At 42.8% G+C, this 25,853-nt stretch overlaps 1 protein-coding gene across 1 annotated transcript in view; it reads left to right on the forward strand.

Moving 5' to 3' along the window:
• USP54 (ubiquitin specific peptidase 54) overlaps positions 1-25,853 on the forward strand; it is a 108,971-nt gene that overhangs the window by 11,505 nt on the left and 71,613 nt on the right. Inside the window, exons 3-7 of the mRNA XM_019502435.1 lie at positions 12,594-12,728; positions 16,793-16,906; positions 17,089-17,171; positions 20,522-20,627; positions 24,760-24,906. Of these exons, the coding sequence (XP_019357980.1) occupies positions 12,594-12,728; positions 16,793-16,906; positions 17,089-17,171; positions 20,522-20,627; positions 24,760-24,906 (585 nt within the window). The remainder of the gene's footprint in view (positions 1-12,593; positions 12,729-16,792; positions 16,907-17,088; positions 17,172-20,521; positions 20,628-24,759; positions 24,907-25,853) is intronic.

Below are 25,853 nucleotides of genomic sequence, written 5' to 3' on the forward strand. Positions count from 1 at the left end.
GGGGGGGGGGGGCCACACACTCCCCTATGCCCTCCCAGGATGTACATCCCTCCCCCATGAGCTGAAGCTCTGCCCACCCCCCTTCACCGCACTTGGACAGCGCCTGCCCCTGCCCCTTCCCTCACAGTGGGGGACATTGATTTGCCACCTCCCATGCCCTTTCCCTCCCCGCTCCCCTTCTACCATACAAGACTTACCAGCTGGAGGTAGCTGTATCGGAAATCAGATTATTATGCCTCCTTAAACGTCGGCTAACGGTATCAGCCCCAAAAATCTCAGTCGGTGCACCCCTACTAGCCACAGTGTACCAGAAGATTTACTGTATACTTCATTTTAATTTATCTGTTTTGAGGATGTTTACTTTTCTGTCTTGAATTTTATCTTTCAAGGTATATTTACTCCATCAATGTCCTGTCCTGGAGTTCTACAACTAGATTTTAACTTCTCAAGCTGAACTCCTATTTTTTTTTCTAATTTTGATTTCTTGCTTTATAAGTATTACTACAAGCATAGTCATTGTCTGCCTCGATATTTACCTTTCCATATGAACTCTTTTAAAAAAAGCAATTTCCAAGGAGGAAACTGGAGAGAAGTGAAGATGCAACATCAATGAATGTCATACTGTTTGTCAGTTACAATTGTAGCTGAATGTGGAAACATGGGTAGCCAAAAGGTTATCTGTAGTTGTAGGTAAAAAGTCTTTTGCCTTCGCCAACTTTTTCTATGAGTAGAGAGGTATTTAGCCATTTTGGCCCTAACTGATGGTGGGTAGAAGTTGGTCACATCAGGCCCAAAGCCACGAGGCACATTAGTTGCTCCACCAATAGCCCTGCACAATAGCTATGACGCCTTCATATCATCAATGGATGGGGCATCTGTGTCCTCTGCACTGCAAACAGGACAGGAACAGCTGCCCCCACCAAGGAAACGATAAAGGGTGATTGTCATAGGAGACTCCATCCTGCGGGGCGCAGAAGGAGTCATTTGTTATCTAGACCTCTTACTCAAGAAGTCTGCTGCCTTCCAGGAGCCAGGATTCAAGATGTTACAGAAAGGATCCCTAAGCTGGTCTGCCCTACAGACCACTACCCCATGCTCCTTGTCCATGTGGGCACCAACGACACAGTGAAAAACAGCCTTGGGAGAATCATAGGCAGTTACAAGACCATAGTGGTGAAGCTTAAGGAACTAGGGGGAATGCCTGTTCACCAGAGTGCCCCAAGGGATGACAAGGTCAAACAGTCACAAACTCCTTCAAGACCATTTCAGGCTGGACATAAAGAAGAACTTCTTTACTGTCTGAGCCCCCAAGGCCTGTAACAAACTGCCACCAGAGTTGGTGCAAGCGCCTACTCTGGACTCCTTTAAGAGACATTTATCTTGCTGGGATCCTTTGAACTCCAGCTGACTTCCTACCCCTGGGGCAGGAGTCTGGACTCGATGATCTTCCAAGGTCCCTTCCAGCCCTAATGTCTATGAAATCTACAAAACTAGGAGCACAAGTGGTCTTCTCAATCCTCCCAGTCAGGGCCTGAGCCTGATGAACGGAGGAGTGCATTGAAGAGGTCAACCAAAGGCTTCAGAGATGGTGTCACTATGTAGGCTTCAGATTCCTCGACCTTGGTATGCAGTTCAGCGGCAGTGGTCTACATGCAAGAGGCAATATTCACCTTGCAGGCGGAGGGAGGAAGCTCTTTTCTACAAAAATCACCGACTTGCTGACGAGGGCTTTAAACCAGGCATGTCTCGGGGAGAAGGGGGAGGTTCCACTGTTGTACATGAATCCTCTTCCCATGATGACCCAGGTGAGGGCATCAACATAGTAAGACACTCAGGTGGGCACCAACGCCCTAAGATACTCACATAGTAACAGAAAACCTGAGGTGATGGGAGGTGAACTCAGGTGACTTCATGGGAATGCTGGAAGTATGGTCAACAAACAGGAGGAACTGGCTCTTCTTTTGGTAGATGAGGAATTTGACCTCATTGGGCTGACAGAGACCTGGAGTGATGATACACAGAATTGGGCAGTGGATATTAAGGGCTATAGGCTCTACAGGAGGGATTGAGTTGGGAAGAAGGAATGCCCTCTATGTGAAAGAGCAGTACTCCTCCCTTCAGGGAAGGGTCCCTTGAGAGCCTCTGGGTTAGGATACAAGAGGGATCAGGAGAGGGGGAGACCTGATGGTGTGAGTCTACTACAGGTCTCCCTCTCAAAAAGAGGAGAACGATCAGGAATTCTCCAGGGAACTGACTGAGGCAGTCAGAACTAGAGACCTGATTGTCATGGGTGACTTCAACTACCCTGACATCTGTTGGGAGGACCATTCGGCCAGCTTCAGCAAGTCAGCCAATTTCTTGGCAGCTATAAATGACCTGTTTCTGTCGCATGTTGTCAAAGGATCGACTAGGGGTAAAGCCACTCTGAACTTAGTCCTTACCAAAGGGGAGGACATGGTAGGGGACCTGAGGATTGGAGGTACTCTAAGTGACAGTGATCACAATCTGATTAGGTTCACTGTCTACCGGAGGCTAGGATTCCAGTTAGTAGAACAGAAGTCCTAGATTTTGCAAGGGCAGACTTTGACAAACTCAGGAGGCTGGTTAGAAAGGCCATCTGTGACCAGCAACTGGACAATTTGGGAGTTCAGAAGCGATGGTGCCTCCTCAAGGAAGCAATTCTCACTGTTCAAAAAGAGGCCATTCTGATGCGATACGCGATCAAGAAGTGGAAAGGAGGCAAGAGACCAACTTGGCTCAACAGGGATATTAGAGAACTTCTGAAAAAGAAAAAGGATGCATATAATTAATGGAAAAAAGGTTCAGCAACCAGAGAAGGGTCCACTTATATAACAAGGGTCTGCAGGTATGGGGTCCCCTGGTGGCTGAACCCACTGGGCAGGGGGGTCTCCCGGCGGCTGATCTCACTCTCACCGTAAAAGTGGCTGCGCCACTTCCAGAACTCTTGTGGCCACTTCTGGAAGCAGCATGGCTGCTTTTGCTGGCAGCCCTGCTCCCAAGCCAGTGCTTGCAGGGGAGACACTGGTGCTCCCACCTGCCCCCCTACCTGCTGGCTAAACAGGGAGTGCAGCCTGACGGGGCGTGCACCAGCACTCTCAGTGGGTGCATGTGCATCCCCATGCACCCTCTATGCATCGCCCCTGCCCTGTGCCCCAGTTGTGGAAGTGGCTGGCAGGTGTTGACTCTGGAGATTGCAGGCCAGGGTCTACTATAGCCCTGGGCAGGCTTATGCTTCCAGTCTAACTGCTGCTTTGGTGCCAGTCCCAGCTGCAGGGACCTTGTGTGCGTGCGTGCGTGCGTGCGCATGTTAGTGTGTGCAGCCCTCACAAGCTCACCATAACTCATTAAGTGGCCTTCCAGCCCAAGTAATTGGCCACCCCTGCTACAAAGTGTTCAGGAAGGACAGGCAGGGGAAAAGAGAAGGAGGAGATCCTAATCAGGGGCCATGATTTTTTTGACCTGTTATTTACAAACAGGGAAGAATTGGTGGAGAATATAGAAGTGGATGGCAACTTGGGCAACAGTGACCATGAGATGATAAGAGTTCAGGATCCTGAGGAAAAGAAGGAAAGAGAGCAGCAGAATAAGGACCCTGGACTTCAGAAAAGCAGACTTGGACTCCCTCAGGGAACTGATGGGCAGGATCTCCTGGGAGTCCCATCTGAGGGGGAAAGGAGTCCAGGAGAGCTGGTTGTACTTTAAAGAAACTTTATTGAGGGTGTAGGAATGAACCATCCCACTGTGCAGGGAGAATAGCAAGTGTGGCAGAAGACCAGATTCACTTAGTGGGGAACCCTTCAATGAGTTAAAACACAAAAAGGAAACCTAAAAGGTACAGCCCCCCAGCCCGCAGCCCTGCTGGGGTGCATGTAGCAGTAAGAGCCACGCTCCCTGACCCTGCACCCACTGATAGTTCCCCCTGCTTTGCTCCCTGCTGCAGCCCCGGGAGTGGCTAATGCCACCTGCCTGCAGCCACTGGGCTGTGCCACGCCCCTCCCCTTACCCCGTCCCTAGCCCCAGCCTCCCTCCCTCCATAACTCACTGCTGTGGGAACATATCTGTATTTGTTATCTTATAAACTAGGTTCCCTTATGCAAATTTGATTTATGCGCAGTTTTCTGGGAACATATGTACCACATAAAGTGAGGGAAACCTGTAAATGAGTATTGCTTGGACATACAGGGATGAAATTAGGAAGGCCAAAATGCATTTGGAATTGTAGCTAGCAAGGGATGTGAGGAATAACGAGAAGGGTTTCTTACTGCAAGTATGTCTGCAGCAAGAGGAATTGAGTCCATTACCGAATGGGGAAGGCAACCTAGTTGCAGCAAGGGAAATTTAGGTTAGATATTGGGGAAAAAAATTCTCATGAGGAGGGTAATAAAGCACACTGCAACAGGCTACCCAGAGAGATTGTGGAATGTCGATCTTTGGAGGTTAAGACCTGGCTAGACAGAACCTTGGCTGGGATGATATACATGGGAATGGTATTGCTTTGAGCAGGGGGTTGGACTAAATGACTTCCTGAGGTCTCTTCCAACCCTAATTTTCTGTGAATCTATGATTCTGTCAAACTGTTTTGAATAAGTAAATCATTCCCTCAAGAAACATACCTAAGTATAAACAAAGAGATCAGCACTTGGTAAAACCAAATAAAAAGTTGAGATTGCTTTTGATGCGAGCCAGTCTTGGTGTGTTTCTTAATTTACCAGTCAGTTTTTCAGTGGTGTTAATACTGTGTAAAATGTCCAAAGTCTGCACAGAGGCCTTAGGAATCTTTTCAGTCTTCAGTTGCCCTGTGACGTAAGAAAAACAGAATGTTGGAAATTTGTTTGAGACAAGTTGAAGAATTGTCTTGCACTTGGATATACTTCTTAAGGCTGTGCCAAGCTTTGGTCCCTGATTCGATTTGGTGGCCAAATCTTTGAATGCAACTTGAATCAGAACCCTCCAAATCGATTTCATAGAGTCAGAAGTAGGGTCGGAAGGGACCTTGTAGATCTTCAAGTCCGACCCTCTGCCTGGGCAGGAGAAAAACTGGGCTCAAATGACTCCAGCCAGGTAAGCATCAAGCCTCTTCTTAAAGATCCCCAGGGTAGGAGCCAGCACCACTTCCCTAGGAAGTTGGTTCCAGCTCCTAGCCGCCCTAACTGTGAAGTAGTTCTTACGGATGTCTAATCTAAACCTACTCTCCAACACCTTATGGCCGTTATTCCCTGTTATTTGAAGAAATTCAGAGAGATTCGGAGATTCAGACATAGAGACTACTTTAAATGTTTTTTCTACATACCTCTAGGTAGCAGGGGCTAGTGAATGCTGCGATGCTGGGATGGATGGAGTGTCCCACAGAAGCGCAGGGGGCTCTTCAGCATGTTCAGCTGTGCCGCACCCCCCCCCTCGGCTCAGCAGCTGGTGCCTCCTGGGTCTCGGGTGGGGGGCACATGGGGTCCCCCGCGGCTGATTGCTGAGCTGGGGGAGGGAGTGAGGGGGCCCCCAGCATGCTCCCTGACAGACCCAGAAGTGGACCGGAAGTACTTTGCCGCTGAGCCCCACCCCCCGGCACTCCTGTGGGACGCGTCATGCGCCCCAGCATCGCAGAGATCATGAGCTGCAACTGCTACCTCGAGGAATGTAGAAAAAACTTATAAAGCTGTGTCTGTCCAAATCGCTGATTCTTCAAATCGACATCGAATCTACAGATTCGGATTTGGCTGAATAGAATCAGGGACAGTGATCCAAATCAACGAATCAAATCGCTGTCCTCGATTTGGGGTAAATCCTAATCTGAATTGAATAGGACCTGTTTCACACATTCCTACTACTTTGGCCTACTAAAACTGTCTTGCAGCCATTGGCTATGATGCTACTTTATCTCGTGAAGTGGCTGGAAAACCTTCACTGTAATGTATGCACAATTCACTCTAATGTAGGCATAAACACCTGAGGGTTTCCAGTTTATATTTTATTACTGTATTGTTTGCTACTTTGAAACCAGGTATTAACAATTGAAGTAAAACAATTATAAAATAAAGGAGCATAACAAAACAAGAAAGAATAAGTTGAAGCCTGTTGGTTATATTAGAGGTAGAATATGCATATCCTCTTGTTGCATGCTCATAGGAAGGATGGGAAGAAGGGAAGACTTAAGTTTTCACACTTTTCTATGACTTTATGAAATCTTTTTAAGGGACTCTAAAGTAAACTATCATATAAATACACACACAGATAAATTAGTATGTGTATATGCTGGTTACCCCATGAATAATTTTTGTAACTTTGAACTGTCTCTGGCCATACTGGTCATACTAAAGGAGCACCAGGACCTCTAGTCTGTCAAATTGGGTATCCCCTTATTCCTGGTGTTTGAGACAGTTCTTTGCTTTGCTTCTTTGGGCTGTTGAAATAGTGTTTAATTCTTGTCAAATTACTTGGTTCTGTTCATGGAATTAATTCAGATGTTGCCCCAGGCCTAAACAGTCATCTGATTTTTAGAGGTAACTCTACATGAGTACAAGGACAAAAGGCAAATAAGAGAAACAGATCCTCAGCTGCAATCTCAAATACTAGTTAGTTCTGTAAAACATTTGAAATGCTGTAATGTAGTTGCAGGTTTTTGTATGAACCCAGATGCTTTTGCTCCCTTGTATAATATTGCTGCCATGACATACAAACAGCTTCCTGATTTATTATTAAAGCTGAAGTTTGCTGTGGTCTTCTTTTCTTCCTTTGCTTTTCCTAGTGCATGGCTTTGGTTTGGTGTTTGTTTATCTCAGCTCATGGGGGTAGGGGGGGAGGGAAATCCGTCCTCTGTATTGAGTATGCCACAAAGAGCTTGTTCTCCTTCCAGGGATTGTGCTGGGAGCTCTGTAGTGCCAGGATGTAGGACAGAGTGTTTTTTGTTGTTCACAAAGAAGAATGCTGCATTGATTGATAAATTCAAGTAAGGCTGTTCAATTAGTAATTTTGTCATGTGCAACAAAAGCAGGAAGAATTTTCTCTTTAGAAATATTGTTTTGTAAGGTGTAAAAGTTGAAGACAATAAGATTTTTTTTATTGCCTTCAGGATGAAAAAGACTATAGGCCAGGTTGTTGATTAGGTGTTGATTCAAGAAAAATTCCTAAAGTGATTTGAGAAATTAGGTAGTTTCAGTGAATAGGCTGAATGAGGCTCCAAATGGGGCTGTGACTTAAATGGTAGAACAGCAACAAACATATAGAATATTGCTTTTTGACAAAAATGATCTGCTTTACAGATAAATTAGCAGCAACCATAACCTCCTGAATTACCTATCTTAAAAGTATAATTCCTAATAATTCCTATATTTTATTTTGATAAAGCAGTCAGTACTTTGTCACCTGTGTTGGTAAGCAGCCTTTTGTGCTGGCTTCTGACTCTTGTAAACAATCAAGTGGTATTCATTAGATTTGTTTTGTGGGAGTAGCCAGGGAATAGCCTTGTTTTACAGACTGGATTAGGATGGGCTTCAGAGCAAGGAGGATGGTGTGGGAAAAAGCATATAACATTTGTTGGATAAAGAGGGTATCCAGGTTTCATTTGTTGGAGTGTTTAGGTAGTGACATATTAAAACAAAAGAAGTGAGGGGCAGATGAGGGAAAGATGAGAAGCTTCCGTCTTGATATTAACGGAGAAGTCTTAAGTAGAGGTGCATCAATACCTTGTTCCCATATCGGATTGGCACTGATATAAGGAAAATCAACTGTATCGGCAATTGGCTTTTTTGTCTCATGTAGCTGATAAATGCCCCATATATACGTAGCTGCAGCAGAGCACGCAGGTGGGAAGGAGTGCAGCCTGGCAGCATGGAGAGCACCTGAGTCCAGCTGGTAAGTCTGTTGTGAGGGAAGAGGCATGGGGGTTGCAGATCAAGGCCCTAGCGGTGCAAGAGGGAGTGGGGTTGGGGAAGGTGCAGGGGCAGGCACTGCACAGCCAGGGTGGAGCCGTGAGCAGCTTGTTCGGGGGGTGGCTTCCGCTGCTGTGTGCACACTGGCAGGGCAGGGGGGGCACATGCCCCCAGATCTGCATGCAGGGCAGGGTGAGATGCCTCTGCAGGCTGGGGTGGTGCTGGGCTCTTCCCAGCTGGGGCTGAGCCGGGCTACTCTTGGGGAGGGTGGTGGCAGTGCTGGGAGGGGGCTTTGGGGGGCTGCAGCCACCCCACAATTCGCTATAGCCCCCACTTCCAGCGCTGCTGCTGCCCACCCTGAGCGCAGCCAGTACAGCTCCCTGCTGGGAAGAGCCCAGCACTGCCCCAGCCCAGGCCCTCAGCAGCAGCCAACCCTCACCCTGGGCACAGATCTGGAGGTACATGTCCTTCATGCTCTCCTGGGGTTCGTGCAGCAGCGTGAGCCACCCCCTACTCCCCCACCACCTTCTGGACTGCCCTAGCCCCACTCTCTCCCTCACTGCGGTGGCCTTAATCTGCCCCCCCTTCCCTCCTCCCTCACCCTTCCTCCACAACAGACTTACCAACCAGCCCTGCTCTCCATGCTGCCTGTCTACGTATCAGATTGGTATCGGCCAATATGGCTCGTTAAAAAATCAACCCTCAGTATCAGCCTAAAAATTCTCTATCGGTGCACCCCTAGTCTGAACTATTGGAAGGATGGATTCAGAAACAAGGCTGATCTAGTTGGATAGAAGGGAAAAAAAGATGTTTTTTGGAGTTGGGTTTTTTTTTGTTTTTTTTAATGATAGCTGTGCAGATGGAAAGTGTTAAATGAATGTCAAGGGAAAAAAGTATCAGGTAATGAGATGTGCAGGAAGATGATTTGAAATTGCCCCCGAAGACCAAGATGTGACTGACAACAAGGAGAATACCCTGGTATGCTAAAAATGGAGTCAAACACTGAAGAGTGGAGAGTCTTTGAATGAAAGAAGATTTCAGTTTTCATCATGCTAAAAATTAAAGTTCATCCAAGTATCAGAATGGATTGCAAGCTAAATTTAGGAGCCTTTCAACCACAGCAAATTTTTCCCTTCTTTGTAAAAGGGAGATAACTCATCTGTTCTCTAAAGCTTTACCAGTGTTTTGGCAGCAGTAGTGAGTAATTTTGGTTGTACAGTTTAAATCAGAAAGATATTTAATTTGCAGAAGAGAACAAGAGTTTTCCACAATTTGGAGGAGGTTGGCAAAGCAGCTCCTTGCTTCCTGCCAGCCAGAATTCTGGCCTGGATTTGGTGCAAAGATTAATTTACAAGATAAGGGTGTAGCCGGGGGGCAAGATCTGGGATTAGGAAGAGTAAGAATTAATTTGTCTAGTTTTAAAGTAAAAAAGAGGAAGGAAAACACCACTCCCTTGCATCTCACGCTGTGCTCCAGTCCTGTTTTGGAGAAAAGGTAAGCTCTGCCAGAACACACAGACCCAGTTGGATCATTTTCTCAGGCTCCCTGCCCACTAAAAATATTGTTATGCTTTAAATACTGTACTTAGACACAGCATGCAAGAGCATTACAGTCCTAGTCATCCTACATTTATATTGCAGTTATACTCTTGCCTGGCCCAGACAGTGCCAGACTACATTTGCATTGAATTTAAGGACAGGCCCAGGTATTTGAGAATGTTTCTTGAATGTGATCAAATCTACAGCATATATGTAGGAGCTTTTATTGCTTAATATAGAATTTAAAATGTTCCTTACAGTTCCTTGGCTAATGAATCACTTCCTTGACTTAGGTGTGGCGAGTAACAAATTTCACAACTTTTGCTATTGTTTGAGTTGGGAGTTTTCTGCAATACTGGTTTAATAACTTCAACAGTTGATTAGTTTCTTCTGTGAAGGCTGCATCTTCAAAATGTAAAAATCTAGAAATGCACATAATTTTTTTAAATGATAACATCCTGTGAAAAGCAGAAAAACAATTCTCAAAAATTAAGAAATGTTTGTTTTCGATAAGGTAGGCAAGGATCTTTGGGTAGATGTGATATCTTTTATTAGACCAACTGTTTTTGATTTTTTTTCATTGAACCTGCTTTATATCATCCAACAATTGCCATAGATTAATGTAAAGAACACAACAAGAAGTCAAGAAGACTTGAGGCTTTTATTTAATATTACACTCCCTCAGACACATTTGCACACTAGAATTTCAGAAGTTCATAGTATTTCATAACTCCTGTGGAGGTCGGTCCATTCCATTAGCTCTGCTACTAAGACTGTGTCCACTCTAAATCTACAACACTCCAGACTAATGTCCTCAGACACTGCTCAGCTCCAGGCAGGCTGCCAACTAAACTGGAAGGAGTGTAACTGTGCCCACATGGCACTGCAGGAGGACTAGCTAGGATAAAAATGGGATAATTCAGTCTGTCATTCAGCAGTGCTAAGTAGCCTGTTTGAAGCATGATGTGGGGTGCTTGCAGGTGTTAAAAAAAATAAAAAGAGTGCTTTACTTGAAACTTGGTGCTCTCCCACACTGAGCCCAGCATATACCTCGAAGAGGCAGCATCTTGCCCTGACGTCTGAATAGATTGGGCACTTTAATGGAGCTTTTTGGCGCTTTTATGTAATAGCTGATTGAATCAGCTTTAGCTAAAAGCACCAAAAAGCCCCACTGAAGCCCCTGATCTATATAGATGCTGCAGAGGCAGGTTGAAGTAATGTGCTGCTGCTTCTGCTTCTTACTGTACCACCTAACTGTTGACAGTGCTGGGAACTGCTGTGGTGCCATACAAAAAAGTGGTGAACCTGGAGGCAGATGCACTGTAGAACTTATATATAAGTTGTAATGACAAATTAACCTTTTTTACTTCTTCACTTCTGTTTATATTGTACTGCTAGATCTTTGTTTGCCACTGGAGGAATCCCAGTTTTAGATATCTTCAGTGAATCATCTGTGACTCATTCCCTTTCCTCTGTACTGAATAATGTCCTTTGTGTTCTCCAGAAGTAACATGATTGCTCTTTGGTAGAGAAGGAAAGTGAACTGAGTTGGGATAGGGGCTTAAGTTTTCATTAAATGTCCATGGCTCTTTGCAGGAGTAATATACTGGGGCCTGTTTGTTACTCCTTACAGAAAAGCTTTCTGCTACAGTTTTTTTTCATCTCAGATCATCCAGAATTGCAAAGCTTAGCCAATTTTATCCCCTTTCACCCAGTCATTTTTTAACAATAGCATCGAGTCCAATAACAGTAATTAAAGTAGGAAAAAAGCAAGTTACAGAGTCCATTTTTTAAAATACACGCAACATCTCAGGGTACCAGAAGAATTCTGTCTGTAATTAGAGGCAAGGAGTAGCAAAGGGACCAACATGATTTTAGATCCTCATTACAGCTCAACACGCAGGAATTAGTTGGGATGACAGCTCAGCAAAACAGTGCAGCCTGGCAGTTCCAGGCATGTTCTCCTTCCACTTTGACTAGTTTAAAAGGCAGAAAAGTCAAGCCAGGGTCCAGTTAAATAAAGCATCATTATTATATCTATGCAATGTGATTTTTGTTTTAAGTACTGGCAGTGTGGACAAGTAGTCCCAAGTTGTTTAGAGTTGGAAGTAAATAAGAAACCCTGGGCAGCCCAAAGAAGGGAATGATTAATTGTATTGAATTATTTTTATCTCCTCTTGTAGAAGGGAGCCTTTAGCAGGAAGTTAAAGGGGGAGAGACAACTGTTAGATACTTAGAGACGGGTATTTCAAAGTTAGGTGCATAGACATGCTGATGAATGAAATTCAGTGTTGATCAACTTTAATACAGACCAAAAGGAATAATGCATATTGAAATGAATTATCCAGATTGTCAGGCTATAGTTAAAGAAACCATCTGAGAAAAAAGTAATTACAGTACATAGAATTTAACTAGTGTTGCTCAGTGTGCAATAGCAGGTAAAATAAACAAAACTAAAGATAGGGTAAAATTATATTATGCCGCTGTGTACCACATATTCCAATGCTATGTCCTCACCTGGAATACGTGGATGATTTGCAGTCTTACTGTTTCCAAAAGGAAGTAGAAATAGCACGGTTTTTGAGACTGATAGCAATTATTAGTCATGGAAGGATTTTCATAGAAGGAAATAGAATATATTAGGAATGTATGAAGAGGGGATTAAATAAGAAGGATGAAATAGTGCAGAGAAAGTAATCGGCTATTCCTGTCTAATTTTTCTGGTTATGCCAGAACAAAAGGAAGCAGCAGCAAACCCTCATAGTGTCATGTAGGTGTGGTAGTGAGTAGAGTGGACATCTGTCGTGAATGGTCCCTTAGAAATCTTCCTTTAATAGAAGTCAATATAGCAGGCTTTAGGCTTCACATATCTTGGGACTGTATTTTTCAGCCTCCTTCAATAGCTGACTTTCAGGACAAAGAGGATTTTGAGAAAAATTGAAAGCTGGGAAATTTGGTACCAGTAAATAGGAATTGCAATGCTTATTTATCATTTGGAATGCATTGCTATAAAGTATCACTGAAGAAAAGAACTTAATAATATTAAAAAGGATTGGACGTAGTTATAGATGAGAATGTGAGTAGTTAAAATAGATTAGACCTAAAAACATGTACAAATTTGGAAAAGGATATTTTTTACCACAAAGATGACATTTTTCTCCTCCTCTGTTAGGGTATCTTCAACCAATTTCAGTGTAGCAGTGAAAAAGTATTGCCATCTGATGCCCTGCGCAGTGCCCTTGCAAAAACGTTTCAGGATGAGCAGCGATTCCAGCTGGGTATCATGGATGATGCTGCTGAGTGTTTTGTAAGTATTCTGTTTGTGTAACACATTCATGTGGGTGGTTGACTAGCCTTGCAAATGTGCACAGAAATCACCACACTAAGATGTTTTAACTTGGAGGGGCATGTATGTGCTGGTTATGATAAACAGATGTAACCAAGTCCCAGTTTGAAGTGGTTGGGGTTTCTCTCTCTGGGGAGATTATCACTGATGAATGAGAAAGGGAAATTCAGACTGCTTGGTGTAGGTGGTCAAGCTAAGCCTCCTAGTGGAGATAGTCTACATTGCCAAAAGAACACTTCTACTGCATTAGCTAAATCAATATACCTAGGTACTATGGGTGTACGAAATGGGCCTGTCAGGTAGTCATTGGGTAAGGGCGTGAGCCTCTATGCCCCGCTGACATCCACCAGTCTCCTCAGGGTGGTCTGCAACCCTTTTTTTGGTCAGTCCAAGTGAAGCCTGATGCCCTCTCTTCCCATCTGCCACAACTTTGATGATAATTAGATGTAAATGAAAGGGAGGTGGTGACTACTCGCCTCCACCTGGATCGACCACTGGGTTCTGCCCCAGTACCCGAAGCCTTGGGGAAAGGATGATGAAAGGAATAGCCGGAAACGATGCCTTATTTCTTTTTAGGGTTTCCCCTTTTCTTTTATATGCTCTTTCTCTTTTTTCCTTTTCTTTTGAAAGATGCAAACAAAAATCCAGTCCCATATAACTGGGGTTCCACTCTCACCCTTTTGCAGCTCGTTGATGGCTTCTTCCTTGCCTGGGCTTCTCCCGGGCCCTTTGCTAATTTGTAGCTGTGCTGGGCTTAATTACCGGCGCGCAATTGCTTAACAAGGAGGGGAACTCCCTTGTTAAGGCATTCCAAAGCAGAGCCGGTCTTCCCTGTCCTTCAGCTTCCCCACTCTTAATTTAGCCAGGGAGTCACCGAGGAAGTGCGATCTTTCTTCCTTAATCCGGGGGGGGGCGCCTGGACGGGTTCCGAAGAGGTGGTCTCACCCTCCTCTTCACTCCCACAGTGTTCTCCCCGCATCTCCAGCTTCTGGGCTTCCTTCTTCTCACTCCCTGCCGGCTCCCCCTCTGCCCCCTGTTGCTCAGTTCCTGGCCCCTGAATATCGCCCCAGCCGTGGATTAGCACCAATCCGCTTCACCTGCTGAAGTGGTAAGGCCAGGTGGGGGAGGATGGGCAGTTCCCGCCACAGCGTGGATGTCTCGTTCGGGTGAGGTCCATGCCCCTGGCCAGGGACGTGTTCCAAGTGAGTACCCTTCAGATCCTCACAGGGCCCTATTTGATTTGGATTTGGCCTGAATCGGGGACAGTGATTCAATCACTGTCCCCAATTCAATTCGGCCAAATCCAAATCTGAAGATTCAATGCTGATTAAGAGAATCGGCGATTCAGACATAGACACAGCTTTAAATGTTTTTTCTACATCCCTCAAGGTACCAGGCACAGCTTGTGAATGCTGCAGTGCTGGGGTGGATGGAGCATCCCATAGGAACACAGGGGGCCCCCCACGTACCCACTGACGAACTTGGAAGTGGATCGGAAGTACTTTTGGTCCACTACCGGGTCCGCTGGGAAGCGCGCTAGGGGCACACCCTCCACACCTCCCCAGCTCAGCGATCAGCAGCAGGGGGAACCCAAGTGTTCCCCCCCGCCCTCAGACCCAGGAGGCACACATTTCACTTTTTCTCTCTTGGGACTAGGAGAACCTGTTAATGCGGATTCACTTCCACATTGCAGATGAGACAAAAGAGGATATCTGCACTGCCCGGCACTGCATTTCTCACCAGAAGTTTGCAATGACCTTGTTTGAGCAAGTGAGATGATGTGGTCTGCTTTAGAGACCGCACACCCTCTCCCCCGCCCCTCCGAGTCAGTTGGTTTAACACCTATGAAATAGGGCACTATGGAGGGGCCCCCTGTGCATTTCCTGGTGGACCAGAAGTGCTTCTGGTCTGCTTCCAGGTCTGCTGCTGAGCACGTTGAGGAGCCCCCTGCACTTCTGTGGGGACACTCCATCCGCCCCAGCATCACAGCATTGAGGAGCCACTTGGTACCTTGAGGTACGTAGAAAAAACATTTAAAGCTGTATCTATGTCCAAATCTCCAAATCTCTCTGAATTGATTCAGAGGGTTTTGATTTGATTCAGAGAGATTAAAGGGTCCTCTGATTTGATTTGGATTCAGAAATCTGGCCACTGAATTGGGCTGAATCTCTGCCAAATCGAATCAGGGATTGAAGCTTCGCACAGCCCTACTAGGGACCTACTTAATTCACGGTTTCTTAGATTTCACAGAAACCACAACATCCACAATTGTATGGAGAAGCAACTTTACTAAAAAAAAAAAAAAAAAAAAAAACTTAGTAAAAATAAAATACTGGCGCCCCAGTGGGAGCCAGCAGTCCTCACTGCCTCCCAACCCACCCAGGAGGGGAAGGTGGCAGGGTGTCATAAAGGGCAGCCAGCAGCCAAGATGATAGCCAGCCCCCCCATCGCTTCTCCCCAGTGAGACCTCTGCCAATCAGCAGTGAGGGGGAGGGGCACTGGGAAATGCCTGCAAAATCAGCTTTTTGTGCCATGATCTAGCTGTGAAAATTCCTTTATCTGGCCACAAATTAAGTAGGTCCCTAAATATAACCTATTTTGGGAAAAAGATGCACCTGCTCTTGCTCTTGCTCTCTCTTTTTTGCTTGTATAATTTGACTGTACATGGGGTGGCTTGCTGGTATAGTCATGTCAGTTACAGTGATACTGGAGACCTCAGCCCTAGCAGCTGACTAGTGGTAACTATGTGGCCACAATTAAGAGGGGACAAAGGCTTACCATGTATCTTTTAATCTGCAATAACTGTTAGTGTTCTCACAATTACACTGTGGTAAGTGAAAGCTAAACCCATAAGAAAGCTGTCCTGATTTAGTTCTGTTGGGTAAGATCAGGCTTGGGGGCTACTACTAAGGAGCAACTTATATGGGTAGGCCCTTGTTTACTGCCCTTATTTTCAATTCAGGGCAGATAGATTCCTCGTCACAGAGCCAGTCTTAGTCACAGGCTGTGAAAGGCATTTGTAGTAAATAAATGTTTCACAGTAGTGGATTTTGTTGTAGGGAGATCTGGATGAGAACATTTAACTATGGGCCAGTGGCCAGGACTTGGAAATAATTTTGCTTTAGTGGAATTTTTGTTAAAACAAACTTTGCAATGAGATCCCACTTATAATTATAATGAGAAAACTGCCTTTGCAAATGCAGAAGGCAGATATCACTTAACTAATTTTAAAGGTTTTCTTTACAATTGTGATTTCTAGAGACTTATTAGGTGTGGGGAAGAGGAGTTAATATTTTAAAGCACAAGATGGCAACTTGAAGTTGGCAACATTTTTATGTCTAATTAATTCAGCTTTGGTGATCTTAGCCCATGATCTCTTTCTCGTCTGTTGAGACAGCACAAATTCAGTAGTAAAAACAATACCAGTAGAGGTATCTGTGGCTGCCTGATCACAAATTCATGTTGACATCAATGAGTGGCTCCTGGGAATTTTTGGAAAATAGAGAACAGGGAACTGTCTGAAGCAACACCCACAGAAAGAAGCTTTTGCTTCTTTCAGGACCTAATTTGCCTCTTCACTAAAGCTGTTGATTCTTTCTAAGATTCTTCACTATGTTATGAAGTTACCTATCAGATAGAGTTTGGGTGTGTTGTTTAAAAGTCCCTTGACTATGCGGTAATCAATAGAGATTCATCCAGGATGATGAGCTTGCATTGAAGCTTTTGTCTTTCAGCCAGCACCACCCAGCTGTTTTAGATGCTCCAGAGCTGTTACCAATTAAATAATGGGTATATTTTTCTAGATAAGAAACATGATAGCCATTTTGTGTAGTGTCAAGGGGACTCACATCTCTCTTGTTCCTAAATGAATTTAGCAAGAATGCTTTGTCCTGTTGTGCAGCATCACTTTTAATACACCATATCTTTTCATGATTCACAAGAGTACCTCAATAATTTATTATTTTGCTTTTGCTTGTCTGATTACAAATGATCAACACATTTCACTTTTTCTCTTTTGGGACTAGGAGAACCTGTTAATGCGGATTCACTTCCACATTGCAGATGAGACAAAAGAGGATATCTGCACTGCCCCGCACTGCATTTCTCACCAGAAGTTTGCAATGACCTTGTTTGAGCAGGTGAGATGATGTGGTCTGCTTTAGAGACCGCACACCCTCTCCCCCGCCCCTCCGAGTCAGTTGGTTTAACACCTATGAAATAGGGCACTGTATTTGAAAAAAATTAAACAGGTACAAGTGTATGTGATATTAACAAATCCATTTTAACCTTCTTTCTGTGTCACTTTTTCTTCTTGATTTAGTGTGTCTGTACAAGCTGTGGTGCCACCTCTGACCCTCTGCCTTTTATTCAGATGGTACATTACATCTCTACCACCTCACTCTGGTAAGTGTGGGTTTTTCAATGGAAAAGAAAGTCACTTTGGATACACATAAACTTTAGTCTTGGGATTTACTTCCACCATCGCATAGTTCGATATACAGAATATTGTCTGCTCAGGATTAGCAGAGCTTTGGGAGCTGTGATACAAAACAGCTGACTTGAAATGCAAGGGTATGTGAGGCTAAAGAGTAGGTTAGAGATCTAGCTGTAGATCAGGGGTGTCAAACTCATTTGACCCCATGACTTGGATGAGGGTCCTGTCTGGCTCAGTCTGCAGTCTGGAGCTAGTGGGTAGAGCTGGTCCGGTGGGGTGTGCCATGGCCATGTCCCAGCCCCCTGAGCCCCAGGCAGTGTGTGCCAGCCCCAGGCAAACTGTACTCGGCTCTGAGCACCCCATGTGTCCCAGGGGCCTGGCATGGAACATGTGCTGCATGTGGTGCCCCACCAAACTGACTATGAGCACTGGCTCCAGTGTGCACAGATAGCCTGAGGCCCGATCCTGCAGACCCCACTAGACAGCTAGCTGGCTGGTGTGCTAGCTGTGGCCTGGCCTGATCCAGACCAGCCCCAGAGCCAGTGTGGAGAGTTGGTCTGGTGTGGCACCACATGCAGCTTGTGCCCCAGATTGACCACAAGTAGTGCCTGGACCACTGGGTCTAGCCAGCTCGTCAGACCAGCTTCATGTGGTATGCAGGGGCTGGATCATGTGGCTCCACAGGCTGGACCTGGCATCCCTACTGGAGATCAGCAATCAAGGGTACTGACAGAGGATTGTAATAGTAGGGAGTTGATCTAGGACTAAAAGAAATAGGTACATGAATAAATGAGTTAAGTGAGACAGGATAGAATTATACTGGAGTCCAGGGCTGAAGAGCACGGACAACTGTGGTGACCCAGAACTGACAATAAGAGTAATACAAGTTAGGGTTGAGTTGCATTGGCAGAGCTGTCTGGTGGGCTGAACAGAAATAGCAAAGGGTAATGTAAGTTAAGAGTAAGTTCCTAACTTTTTCATGAATATTAAACAACTTATTTATGTTGACTCCCAAGTGTGTTGCAATCTTGTTAGTAGGCTTTCGTTTTAAACAGATTTGCCTGTAACATCCTGTACCAAATTTAGGCCAGGATATATTGGTAAAATTTAGGCCAGGATATATTGGTAAATATTTAAGAGCAAAAGGAAAAAATTACAGGTTTCCCTTGCTTTATGTGGGTTCTGAATGTGCAAATTCGCTCTTATGTGATGACCCTTTGTATACCAAAAATTCAGTATATTTGAGGTAAATTCACTCTTATGCAATTGGTGTGGTGGAAGCCCGCAGTCAGCTGCTTTGTGCGGTGCATTGTGGGAGTAATGCACACCAAAATATAGTCTCCTGTGTGGATCTGTGCTCCTCGCTCATTGTCTGTGACGCATTTCTGTAGTTGCCATCCCCATTATGGTAACATTCATGACCGCCCTGTGCTTGTGTGTACTGTCTGTTGTTGGTGAGTACCAAGATTGTCTTGTAAAAGTGGTAGAAAGGGATCTGATGGTCAGCACAGTCAAGGTCTTAGAATGTATCTCTATTTCTTATGTTGTAAAGTGGGTTCCCTATATGCAAATTCAAGTTATGTGCCATTTTCCAGGAACGCATGTACAGCATAAAGCAAGGGAAACCTGTATCTTAATTCTCAGGTTCCAAGAGCTGCCATATGCTGTTTCTTTGCATTAAATTAACTGGAAACAATCAGTAGTGAACAGTGAAAGTCTGACCATCAAAAGCACGTCAAGCAAATAAAAAATATGTAAAAACAATTCTTCCAAGTATGTTTTCTGGCTGACAAGTTATTTGATGAACAAATGCTTATACGTTAAGTAAAAGAATTAGAGGAGATTAAAACAATCCCCTCTAGGGAAGTCTTAAGAAGGGGGTGCATCTGCTGTCTAACCCTAAGAAAAGGCACTCCATTAATCTCCACTAATTTATTTGTTCTTTTCAGTGCTTCAGATGAAAACTACCACCTCACAGATAATCAACTAAAATAGGAACAGAACATAGGTTACCAGAATTATTTCTCTTTTGACATGTTCTCTTTTGGTTGCCATAGTAAATAGTGTTTGTGTGGAAATAGCTAAAAATGTTTTTCTTATTCATTCATTTTGTTCTTTGCGTTGAGTGCAAGAAACAAAATGATGGGTGGCTATTCTTTACAATAAATGGAGCTAAAAGTTGAGGCCTGTCACTGTGTCAGGAATTTAAGATTTTCAGTTACCCTCTCCTAGTACTGAGTTATGTTTTAGTTTCATAGTGATGAGAGAATATGTACATCACCATGAAAAATAACATAAATTAACGAAGTTCTTAATAGTTTTAGATTGTATGCCTTGTGAACAGTGCATTTTCCTTTCTGAAAATGTCGATATACTTGATTATCCACCAGAAACTGCCTAAGGATAGTGAATGCCATTTTCAAACCCCTGATTGAGATGGAAATAAATTAGCTGCCCACCAGGAAGAGAGGTATGCCATAGCAGAGCCCAAAAAAGGATTTGGATACTGTTTTTAAAATCAGTTTTTCTCTTATCATGCAAATTAGAAGGAGAAATTATGGTCCTACAGTTTTTAAAAAGGATTTTGAGCATATGTTGCATCCATCCCCCTTGTGGCTCCTACCTAACATTTCATTTTGTCATAGAATTTTTTTACTTGACCATTATTTATTTGAATTACTTTATTAATTAAAATTAAACTAAAAATTGATAATAAAAATAATTGTTTTTATCATTACAGTTTCAACTGAAATTATAATTATTTGGTGCCATTGAAGTGACTATTAAAATTGATAACTTTTAAAGTCTAACTTATATTTAATCACTACTAGCAGTCTTTTACCTTAGGCAATGTCTTATTGATTGCTGTTTGTTGTTTAATTTATTTTAAAAATAAATAAATAACCTAGGCTGCTCAGATTGAGATGGAAATGCTGACAAGGGTCTGGCAGTTACTTATTTTTAAAAACAAGTATTTAATTTGAAAGTTAACAAATATTCCTTGAAATATTTAAGGCTTGCCTTAAAGTCCAAGTTCTGTGTCAAACAGGAATTGATAGTGTCTTTTAACCCTGCCCATTTTATTTCCTCAATATTTGAGAAGGTGTACAAAGTCTCCGTTTAGACTTGTTGGTTTTACACATTAAAATATTTTTCAAGGCATATGCACATCCATCACAAAAAATGAATATAATGTTCTTTGGGTAGCTTTAACATATTTCCATCCTCTAATAGTGGCATAAAATCTACTGAACTAGTTAAATCTGTACACGCACTTATTTTTTTTTAAACTTTTCTCTCTTACATGTACACACTGAAGCAATCAGGCCATCTGCATGTTGGAGAGACGAGAGAAACCTACTCCGGATATGTTTGGGGAGCTACTACAGAATGCCAGCACCATGGGAGACCTACGAAACTGTCCAGTTAGTATGTTTAGTTTACATTGAATGGGAGCAAAAGACAGATAAGAGTTAATAGTGTCTACATATATGTGCCTCTGACTATTGAGGATTTTTGAGACAGATGGTTTGGACAGTTTTCTTTGGTATGATTTCCAGTGATCCAGATGCATGTGATCCTTTATTTAGGGGAAGGGAAAATCTTTCGGCATTTTCTGTGCCTCTTTTTGAACAGCTGGGATTGTAAGGATACAAATGGTAAAAGAATGGCCATTTTGATAGGATCGAAATTGGAAAAGTGTATACTCAAGGAAACAGGTCTGACAATGAAGCTGTTGCTTAATTTTGGAGGGTAGTTTTATGTTGACAGTGCTTCTGAGCTTATAGACAGATTTAGGGCAGCATTTCCACTATGAACGCTATTTCTGTGGTGTTCCTTTTTGTAAAATAGTCAGTAGAGCTTTTTCACATGCCATGACAGAATGGGAAGATAAGGATTTGCCTTCGCCTGTAGAGTGATTTTGATGGTGTTGTAATACAATATAGATAACAGAATTTCCGTGCCAGCTATCCCTTCCCCTCTCATGCCCTAAGTTGGTATTTCACATAAGTAAGCTCCTATGTCAACTGGAAGTTCTATATTTGAGCTTTAGGGATGAAGCTGTGCTTTTTACATTTTTCTCTTTGATTATGTCTTTGGGAAGAATGAGAGAAATTTTGACATTAGGAATTTAAAAAAGGCCAATAAATTGACATTCCTTTGTAGTCCCTGAAAAGGTGGACTCAAAATGCTTGCAGATTTAATGCGATTTTTACAAACCAACTGACTAATTTTGGCTTTCTCAGTTTGGAATAGGACTTTTCCCTTGTCCTACCTGGATTGCCTGCCATGGTTGAGTTTCTCCTGCCTAGAACGATCTGGTGTGAAATGCCAGATGCCCACCTTTTACACCCTCACTTTTGGTTCTGAGTGCCTCTGCCATGTGAGGACAAGTGAAAAAAGCTTAAAAATTGGTCTGTGTATTGTCCTGAATGTATGAGGCATTTTCTAAGGAGTGGGAGCTTGTCCTTGCACCCATCTTGATTATGGGAACTCTTTAGGTGATATTTCTGAGAAGAACATTGCAAATAAATGTAAGAGCAAATTAGACCATACTTAGGCTACTCATGACATACAAGTAAGAACGTTGGCTAGCAAGGAAAGGAGAAGAACTGCTACTTCAAATTTGCCAAAAGGGAATGCTCAGGTGGACTTTGCATAAGGTCAGAGTTGGTAGGCAATACAATTAAATGATCCTGGCCATGGCAGAGGTAGATCTTGGCACAGAAAAGCTGGAGAGTTTACCTTGAGGTGGCTGAGTCACAGGAGATAATGAAGATGTAGGATATGTTGGTTGAAAAATCCAGGATCTAATTATCATTGGACAATGACCGCAAGGAAGATAAGGAACAGGTAACCTAATATGCTGAAAGAGAACTTGAAAAGACTTCTTCAAGAACACTGGAAGAAAAAGAACAAGAACTGCTGAACTGGACAGTGGAGTGAGAAATGAAGAAAAAGAAGACTAACTGACATTTAAGCTTACAAAAGTAATTGCACATATCTGGCTAGCACCCCTGGGTTCCTCTTTTTGAAGGGTATTCCATTCTGCTGCTCCACTATATACCTGACAAAAATGTAGGTGGATTTCTCTAGGTTCGATATGTGGCAATGAATAAAATAGATGGTATTTTGCTTGTTTGGTTCCATCGGTGTACATGGGTTCTTGCAACACACAACAAGTAGGACCCATTCTGTTAGTTTTTGTAAACTGTGGGTCCAACCCTGCAAAAGTGTGTGTGTGTGTGTGTGTGTGTGTGTGTTACATACTGGACCAGAACATTAGTAGGTGGAAGAAGGCTAACTTATCGATACATTTGGTGATTATAGACCACAGTTGGAAAATACTGGTGCTATTAAATATGTAGTTCTGTGTAGCTGTAGGATTAAAGACCTTTCAAGTTCTTGGTAGAGTTTACTGATAACCCCTCTGAAGAGCAGTAGGCATTTCTGGCACTCATCCTGGGTGTGGAATAAATGGTAACAACTACTTTAATCAAGGTTGTATAAACATTTCTTTTTTAACCATCAGCTTGTCAGTTGCTTATAAATTTCAGAAACGTTCACTTTTTGAAGTTGAAGTTTTTAACCTTGGTCTTGGTACAGAGGTCCATTTTCCTCTTATATTTGGAAAGTTGGAGTAAAATGGTACAAGGATTTGAGTAAGAAAGTGGGAAAATATTTCACATTTATCTTGCTAAAATTAGCAAGCTTTTTGCAGGGGGAAGTTGGTTTAATAAGCAAACTATGGAAAGCTGAAGTATAATATAGTCCATGTGGCAGTGAAATGCCTTTGATTTATCTAGTACAAATTCTTTGGTTTGACTGAATCGCTTGCCAATCACTGTCCTTTCCCTCTTTGTTGGAGTCATTGTGAAGGGGCTTAGCTAAAAATGGAACTCCCAACAATACAAGAGGAATTCATGTTATTCCTCTACCAGGCAGACAACAGAATACAGATAGATGCACCTTACAGACTAACTGAAAGCGAGTAAATTAGCTAAAGTTCTTTGGCATACCTTATTACCACTTTAAATAGGCAGAAGAGGAAAAGAAAGGGAAAGAGTCTGTAGTTAAAGTAAATCTGTTGCCCTGATGTAAGCCACAGATGCTCTCTTGTACCGGTTTTTGGCCACCTGAATGACAGTTGCAAAATGTATGTCAATTTGTCATTCTCTTTTCCAGAGATTTAAACATCCCAGACTTCAGTATTTGGGGAAAGTTTTCTCCCTCTGTTACCCATACTTAAGTTGAATTTGGATGACTTAACTTGTGCTCTCTCTCTCAGTTACTTAGACTGAAAGTTGTTGCAATGAAACATGTAAGGAGAATTATGATAAATTATTTTTATGAAGCCAGCCACCTTTATAAATTTCTGCCTAGGGGAAGAAGCATGCTAAAGTTTTTTTGGGTTTTTTCCTAGTCCCTGGACATACTGTCAGGATTGATTATTCTAGTGGTGAAATAGGTCTCTGTGAGAGTGAGAAGCCTTTTGCAGAAAGGCATTTTTGTCCTGAGAAGCTCTGTGCAAAGGAGCATACAGTGATCTGGCATTAGGGTAGGGAGGATTTTACAGTGACTCTGTCAGAGCTAAATGGTCATCTGATTTGTTTCAGTTTTACATCACTTGTTGGAATTATGGTGATCTTCTCTTATTTTGCATAAGAAAATATTTGATTATTGTCAGTACTTTCAAAAAGATTCCTGATCACTGTGCCTTTGTATGGCTCTATTAGGGTGATGTTGTAGCCATGGTTGTCCAGGAATTATGAGAGATGTAATGATTTTTGGGGGGTGATATCTTTTATTGGACCAACGGGATAGTCGGGATAAAGTTAAGACAAGCTTCAAGTTGCCGGCATCCAAATACCTAAGTGTTGGGTGTTTAAATCTTAGAAAAAGGGGAGGACAAATTGACATATATTTTGCAGCTGTCATTCAGTGGCAAAAATCCAGGTCACCTGAAGAAGAATGCTTTGCATTCAAAAAGCTTGTCTGATTTTGTCCCAACTGTAACAGTACAGTTAGCCCAATAAAAGGTATCACCCCAAAGAAACCCACGATTTCCACATAATTCCTGGATAGTCACTACTACAATATTACTCTAACACTACCATAACATGGAAGATATCAAAATCCTATTTTTGTATGCAATTTAATTTTTAACTACTGCTACAGATTAAAAGAATCTAGAAAAAGTTTCCAAATAACAACAGATGGTAAAAAGTGAATCTTCCCACTGATTTCCAATTGAGTGCTGAGGATCCTCCAGTTTTTCCTCCCTGCTTTTTACTTGCCTTCCTTGGGATTGTACCTTGTAACTGCTATCCTTAGTTGGTAGAATTAGCAGTATTCACTTTAAAACTTGTGAATACCAAGCAAGGTTTAGTATAATTTGCCAAACTTTCTCCAATCTTCTCAACATAGAGTGTATTGAATCTGCTACACTGTAGTCTTTCTGTTTTGAAGTAGGAATTTGATATTGCAGGAAGACCCTGCAGTGGTAATACAATGAAAAATAAAGATATTTGTTCAAAAGGGGTTGTTTTGTTTCAGAGTAACTGTGGAGAAAAAATCCGAATTCGCCGTGTGCTGATGAACTCTCCCCAGATCATCACTATTGGTTTAGTGTGGGACTCGGATCACTCTGATCTGGCTGAAGATGTCATTCACAGCTTGGGTACTTGCCTCAAACTGGGAGATGTGAGTCTATTGCACTTTTGACAATCTCTCAAAATCCTTGCGTTTCGCATGTGGGGGTCTGGACTGGTCACATACCTGCTGCCACCTTCTTGATTTTCTTTTCTTTCTGCATTTGACCATCCAGGTGCCACTGTAAGAGAAGCTCGGCTAGATCCAAAGTTCTAGTCCATTGTGAATGCTTCTTGGAGCCTGTGAATATTATTGGAACTAGTCTGACAATTTATTTCCTTGTCTTTCCCATTCCTATAGTTACCATAACTCTTATTCTTACTTAAACTAGCACTGCAAAAAAACAAGTTGTCCCACTTAGTACTGAAGAGAATACGTAAGAGGAAGTGGCCCACTTCTTTAGAAGGCAGTGTCTCCTTTTCAAGATGGCCAATTTCATTATTGTTCAGAACAGTGATTCTCAGCCAGGGTGCCATGCAATATTAGCACTGTTCAGTGTGCTTACACCTACACATGATTCACAAGATAAACCCAGAGATTTCAGATAGGAACTACAATGTCAAAAACATTGTAACCTGTTGTGGTGTTTCTGAGTACTTTACAACAGGAGGATTGATGCATTTTTCTGTAGTCAAAATATGAGCAAAAGCTAAAAGCTGTAACTTTTTAAGTCTAAAAAGGTTGAGAACAACTGGCATAGAACAATGCCATCTTTTGCTGCTCTTGACCAGTAAGAAGTTACACTTATTGGGGCAGACTAGGAGGACACTCCACCATCCTTTTAAAGGGAATTTTAAAAAAAGTATCTTTTTTTTTGTAATGCCTCATGAAGGCATTAAAAATTGAAAATGGCCCCAAAGTGCAAATATCATATCTAAATCCAAGTTTGTGGGTGTTATTTTGATTTTTGTTTTGAACCAGTTATTGATGGAATATGTGCGTTTATCTCCATTTGAAGAACGGATTTCTTCAAATGGATTTCTTTCTATATTTCTAAC

The sequence above is a fragment of the Gavialis gangeticus genome, unplaced genomic scaffold (genome assembly GCF_001723915.1).
Source record: "Gavialis gangeticus isolate Ggan-Ray unplaced genomic scaffold, GavGan_comp1, whole genome shotgun sequence".
NCBI classification, from domain to species: domain Eukaryota; kingdom Metazoa; phylum Chordata; order Crocodylia; family Gavialidae; genus Gavialis; species Gavialis gangeticus.